Consider the following 6,733-nt stretch of genomic DNA (forward strand, 5'->3'; position numbering starts at 1 on the left):
GTGTGTGACTGCGGCTGTATCTGCATACGAAATGCTACATTGCAGTGTATTCCTGGAAATCCCTGTAATGTAGCATTTCGTATGCAGATACAGTCGCAGTTGCACACAGAATATAGGCATGCTGCATATCATTTTAATCAGCAGCAGCTGCTTGTGAGTCCTAGTCACATAGTAATGCAAATAAAATGCATTTTCATAAACAAAAGGTGCCAAACGTTAGCCGAGCTGTCAGCTGACTCATGCCAGGCATCTCCTGCAGAACTAGCGGCGGTGCTAGGGGGCACCAGCCAAAATCTTGCCTAGGGCATCATATTGGTTAGGGCCGGCTCTGTCTTCATGGTACTGTAAGTCCGGACATGTAATGTTTCAATTTTTGTTAAATGCAGTTTCTCCACTGCCTGCCACCTGCTGCCTCTCCACAGCCGTCACCTCTCTCTCCTGTCACCCACTCTCTCATGCTCTCCCCGTCACCTCTCTCTCCAGTCACTCTCTCCGTCACAACCCTTCCCCATCACCTCTCTCTCCTATCACCCTCTCCCTGTCATCCAACCCTCTCCTCGTCACCTCTATCTCCTGCCACCCTCTCCCTGTCATCCAACCCTCTTAACGTCACCTCTCTTTCCTGTCACTCTCTCCCTGTCATCCAACTCTCTCTCCTGTCACCCTCTCCCTGTCATCCACCCCTCTCTGCATCACCTCTCTCTCCTGTCGAACTATCCCTGTCACCCACTGATTCTCACCCTTTCCCCATCACCTCTCTCTCCTGTCACCCACTGACGCTCACCCTCTCCCCGTCATTCTCTTTTGTCACCCTCTGCTTGTCACCATCTCATCGTCACCTTCCAGTTCTCACTGTTGCCCATTGCCTCTCCCTAGCTTCACTCTGTGCCCGTCTCCCACTATCTCTCACTGTAGCTACCCTCTCCCTGTCACCCACTGACATTCCTGTTACCCACTTACTTTCACCCTCTACCCGTCACGCTTTCTCTCCTGCTATCCTCTCTCTCACACACCCGTGATCCATACGATCGTATGGTGTGTGCACTCCCACTAACTGGATGCAGCTAGTCGCAAGCGCAATGTGGCTGCTTGTGGGTAGGAGGCCGCAAAATTTAGAGTTTGCAGGAGGGCGCTGAACACCCTAGCACCGGCCTTGTGTGTCAGGCTGCTGTGCGTGTGTGTGTTTGTTTGTGTGTGTGTCAGGCCACTGTGCATATGTCCATGTGCATGTCAGGCTGCCGTGTGTATATGTCAGCTGCTGTGTGTGTGGGTGTCAGGCCAATATGTTTATGTGTGTGTGTATGTAAACTGCTGTGTGTGTGTGGGTGTCAGGTGACTGTGCATATATATGTGTGTGTGTGTGTGTGTGTGTGTGTGTGTGTGTGTGTGTGTGTGTGTGTGTGTGTCAGGCTGCTGTGTGTGTGTGTGTGTGTGTGTGTGTGTGTGTGTGTGTCAGCTGCTGTACTATGTGTGGTGTTACTGCCATTAGTAGGAGATAGAAAAACATTTACTTTGAGCTCTAACAATAATCTACTGTAAACCTGTGTAAACGTAGCAAATAAAACATTGGGGATTTTGTCATATTTTGATCAAAACATATAAGGTTGCAGCCCACGTCAGGGGACCCCTACATTCTTCTAGTCCCTAATCTAACATATATGCCCAGCACACCATTACATTGCAGTTACATGTACTCCCAGCTACAGAGGGGAACATCTATACAGAGCTGGCGTGTGAGCCGCACCCAACTAGGCCTGTCATAGCCTTAATTGTAAGATGCCGTGCTATAACAGAAAAGAAATATGCCCGCACTCGGTGTTACCCATATTGTACATGGTACCAGCTGCGTGGCACTATTCATGCCATATATTTATATAAAAGAGAAAGACATTTGCTGTCAGCTCTAACAATAATAAACTGCAAATCTGTGTGTAGCAAATAAAATGGGGTTTTATCATGTTTTGATCAAAACATTTAAGCTTGCAGCCCACGTCAAGGGACCCCAATATTCTGCAAGTCCCTCACCTGGTCTATATGCATTTAGGCAGCAGGTGGTGCTTCTACCGGGAGCAGGAGGCAGCTGGTGGTGCTACTGCCGGGATGAGCAGGCAGCAGATGGTGCTTCTACCGGGAGCAGGAGGCAGCTGGTGGTGCTGCTGCCGGGATGAGGAGGCAGCTGGTGGTGCTTGTGCCAGGAGGAGGAGGCAGCTGGTGGTGCTTGTGCCTTGAGGAGGAGGCAGCTGGTGGTGCTACTGCCTAGAGGAGGATACACCAGCTGGTAGTTTGCCTTGCGCAGGTCATTGTTGTCCACATGTCACTGGTAAAGGAGAATCCTGTGAACAGGCACTCATCCTCTGAAGATATTGCAGATTCTGTAGGTGAGAGCAGGTCATCCAACGGTATAGCTTCAGCCATTGTCTCTGGGGTAGGATACATGGTAAATGGGGGAGTTATCCTGCCGGCCTCTCGTTGCTTCCAGTTTATGGACTTGAAGAATGGATGACATTTGATGTTACTACAGAGTTTCTGCCTTTCCTCTGGGTCTTTGCATAAGAGTCTTTCAAGGATGTCCCTAATCTCTGGATGGAGATTGCTCGGATAGCATGGAGCATCTTGCCTAATAGACAGCATAACCTCGTCAGAATCATCGCCAGCATGAAAGGGGTATACTCCGGTAGCCATTTCAAATAATACTACCCCGAATGAAAAGAGGTCTACCGTGGTGTTATATGGGATGTTAGAGGTAATCTCTGGGGCCATGTAATACAGAGTCCCAGTTTGTCCTGAGATTTTCTTATCACCATGGACATTCATCACAGAGAGGCCAAAATCTGCGATTTTGACATGGCCAGCTGCATCCAGAAGTATATTGTCTGTCTTAATGTCCCTGTGGACAATGCCTCTTGTGTGCAGGAACTGCAGCCCACAGAGTATTTCTGCTGCAAAAAATCTGATGGTAGGAACATCAAATGGGCCTCTGCGCTGTATTAATTGGAAGAGGTCTCCCCCACTCAGGTACTCCATTACAAAGAATATATGGCCCGGTGTGTGGAACGCTGCATATGTGTGCGGGAAGAATGCACTCTCCCCAGTTATTTTCAGCACCTCTTTCTCTACACACATGGAGTATTTCTTAATGCTCTTCACTTCTTGACTCTTTTCTATTACTTTCACTGCCAGACGCTGTTTGCTGATGGAATGGGAAGCTAGGAACACCTTCCCAAAGCCGCCCTCTCCAAGCATTCTGTGGAAGGTCAAACTGGCTAGAAGGTGAGACGCAGCTGTAGTTTCTGGGGTGCTGGCTACGGATATCCCACTTGCATCTGCCGATCTCCTCCTTTTGTTGCCAGTTTCCTCACTTGTGTGAGTTCTCTTTATGCCCCTCCGTCCTGATGCCTGGGGTATGATGGGCATGCTGGGTCCCTCGCCTGGACTATCGTGATGTTCCTCCTCTTTCTTTTTCTTACATGTTCCACTGTCCCCTGTCCTGTCTGAGGGTCTTTTAGAGGCCATTCTCTTAAGCATGACCTCAGTTCTGCCACTGCTGGTCTTTCTCATCTTCCTCATAGTTGGGGACTCATCTGATGACTCTCGTGTTCTCTTCTTTTGAAGAGTCTTTGATGCTATCTCAGTTGACTGGTTCTCCTCACGCACCTGGATGTCTCCTGCCAATTCCATTTTGGAAACATCGCCTCTCTCCTCACATATATCCTCCTCCTTCTTCCTCTTGCTAGGAGCCGCTAGCTCCTTTATAGCAGACCCGTTGTTATTTGGTCGCTTTCTCTTTTTTGGATCCATATTGTAGAAACAATATAAACAAATTTGCCAAGGGCAAAGAAAAGCAGCTTCACACTGGAATAGGTGAAGATACACTAATGGAAATTATGTTCATGAGCCACTGAGCCAGCAGCCAGTGACATCACAAAGCTTGGTGACATCACAAAGCAGCATTGTGACATCATCATCAGCTGCTGTAGGTCCAGTGTCACTGCCTGCTACCTGCTGTCCCTATAATATAACCAGGTTTTATGTAAGAAAAGTCCCTGACACACTTGGTGCTCTAGGATGAGAATTTTGGGGGCAATTTTTGTGTTTCTTTTTCCCTAGTAGAGTCAGGTGATAGTAAATACTAAGGAAAAACTTCCGCACACATCTTATTACTTTCCTATATTTGTTATTGAACCAAACAAGGTCTGCAGACTTATTTGTACACAGATTAATAAATTATAATTATTATCAGTTAATTATAAAGCATCAATATATTCTGTTGCCCTTCACAATGGGAACAAACAGTATATAATATGTAGGAATAATATGTTTTTAGGTTGAGAGTGCCAAGATATAATTTCATTTTTGCTCCTGTAAATAGCTGGATGTCACCTCCTCAGGGGCAGATGGACTTACCTGCCGCACCACCTACCTGACAGAGAGAGATTATAAGGGTACGGTGATGCCCTTATGTTAAGGCTGAATAGAATAAAATGGAATTATTCCATAGGGAATTCCTGAGAGGGGTCATGGTGTTTGAGGGGCTGCAACTAAAGTTATTGGACGTACTGAGATGAAATCCGGCATGAATGTGGAGACCCGTCACTTGGTGCGGCATGCCAAATTTGAGGGCACATAAATACAAAAGGAGTCATTGGGAACCATCTAAACATGACAATGACAGCATTTTCCTTCCACTTCCTCTTTGGTCAAACTGACCCTTTCCTGCTGCAGTCTATGAGGGATGTTTGGGAAGGTATAACTCAGGGTAGAGGATGAATTGTGACTTGGGGGGAAATTTACTAACGCTTCTAAAACAGAAAATTGGTGAGGTTGCCCATAGCAACCAATCAGATGCTGTCTATCATTTTTCTAAAAGGCAATAGAGAAATGATAGCATCTGATTGGTTGTCTCGAGCAGAGCCGGATTATGAGAGGGGCGACATGGGCGGCCATCCTGGGGCTCCCACACATTAAGGGCCCCCAAGACCCCTGCTTTCTAAATTGAAACAGTCTCCCGCAGCCGCCGAGGAGCTTTACAGCACACGCCGGCAGCGGCCGCTGAGGAGCTCTGATTTCAGCACATGCCGGCGGCTCAATCAGTGTCTCAGGGATTTCCCTTCGCTATCCCGCGAGACACTGACTGAGTCGCCGGCGTGTGCTGCTGTCACCGACCAGGCTGAGGCGCGTCCAGGGTGAGTGAGTGTGTGTGTGTGTTGTGGGGGGCGGTAATCTGTGGCAGCAATTGATGTGTGTGTGTGTATACACGCTGGCAGGGGGCATTGCATTTACCCATGGGGGGTCTGCCTCCAGTAATTTTAGTAGTGGGGGGGGTATCTCCCAGCAATTTTAGTAGTGGGGGCCCCCACACGTTTGTTGCCAGGGGCCCCCACCTGCCTTAATCCAGCCCTGGCTACAGGTAACATCACCAATTCTCTGTTTTAGAAGCTTTAGTAAATTTGGGGCAGCTCTTGTACCAGTTTAGGGCCTTTGGGGTTCAGGGAATTGAGAGCGTTACAGTTTTTTAACAATTGAACAAAATATGCCCCATTCTAAAGAGAGGGGATTTCAGTTTGTTGCGCCTGCGGTGGGTGAAAGCAGCTCAAAACACAGAACGTGAGCTGCAATCAGCTCAAAATCGTCCAGTGTATATGGGCCTTAACTCTCTCTGCATATGTTACATCTGCCCCCCCTCAGTGCACATGGTTTTGCCCATTAGCTAACAAATGTGCTGCTGCCATCAGATCTGAGTTAGTCCCTATGACGCTGGCTACAGTATATACATTGTGCAGCGCTGCAATCAGATCATACCTCCCAACTTTGAAGGGGGAGGAAGAGGGACCTCTTCGTGGCAAAGCCGTTCGCAACCCGAAAAGGGGGAGTGGCTTGTCATGGATGGGGTGTGGCCGCCGAGTGGGCGTGGCCGAGCACCACGGACCCGTTTTCGGCATTTTGGGGGCGTGCCGTAAGTGTGGTATATATACTTGCACTTCGTTGCCGGGGCGAGAACTTCTCCCCTAATTGAACTCCGCCCTATGAATAAAGGTTGTGTGATCCCTGTGCAGCAGTCACAGAAAGGGTTAATCTCTGCAGTTTGTCACTCACAATACATTGTTGCAGAAGTGGAGCTGGGAGCTGTAATCACAAACCAGCTGCAATCATTACGCTCGGTACACACTAGACCAGTGGTTCTCAAACTGTGCTGTGGCTCCCTGGGGTCAGGGCCGGATTAACAATGGGGCGGGTGGAGCTGCAGCTCCAGGCCACCCATGAAAATAGGCCCACAGGCTCCACTGCAGTGGTGATAGGAAAAAAATAATTTTCCTGTCACCACCAACAGATGAGCTCACTCACCTCCTCCCAGATGAAACATTGCCCATTCACACCTTCAGCGGGTCCCGATCTCTCCTAAGCCCAGCCTACTCCCAGTGCCGTCTGTAGCTCCGCCCCATGTCAGATGAGGCTCCACCCACTGTACAGCCCAGGACTGACACCCGAAGCTCTGCCCACTGAGTTGCATGAAGCCCCGCCCAATCACTCCTATCCTTCCCTCAGCAACTGAGAGATGGCACTGGCAGCCAGGCTGATCTACCTAGCACAGGAGGGAAGGCATCTGGCAATGTCTGTGAGGAGAAACCAACATGACAGGAGTACCTTCCAGGGACGTGGAGGCAGGGGAGGCAGGGGAGGCAGTGCCTCCCCTGTCATAATGATTAAAATAATAAAAAGAAGATATTTATAACAC

The 6,733-nt window shown here is 48.8% G+C and overlaps 1 protein-coding gene across 1 annotated transcript; it reads right to left on the reverse strand.

Annotated features, from left to right (window-relative positions):
* Positions 1–2,017: 2,017 nt before the first annotated feature.
* LOC135054889 (protein kinase C delta type-like) lies at positions 2,018–3,893 on the reverse strand. Its single transcript, XM_063958345.1, has one exon. The coding sequence runs from the start codon at positions 3,796–3,798 to the stop codon at positions 2,257–2,259; it is 1,542 nt and encodes a 513-aa protein (XP_063814415.1). The 5' UTR covers positions 3,799–3,893; the 3' UTR covers positions 2,018–2,256.
* Between the last annotated feature and the right edge of the window lie 2,840 nt (positions 3,894–6,733).

Source organism: Pseudophryne corroboree, chromosome 1, assembly GCF_028390025.1.
Source record: "Pseudophryne corroboree isolate aPseCor3 chromosome 1, aPseCor3.hap2, whole genome shotgun sequence".
In the NCBI taxonomy this organism is placed as follows: Eukaryota; Metazoa; Chordata; class Amphibia; order Anura; family Myobatrachidae; genus Pseudophryne; species Pseudophryne corroboree.

Bases quoted from the DNA above. Each gene is read 5' to 3' on its own strand.
- LOC135054889 (XM_063958345.1), bottom strand. From the start codon at position 3,798: ATGGATCCAAAAAAGAGAAAGCGACCAAATAACAACGGGTCTGCTATA.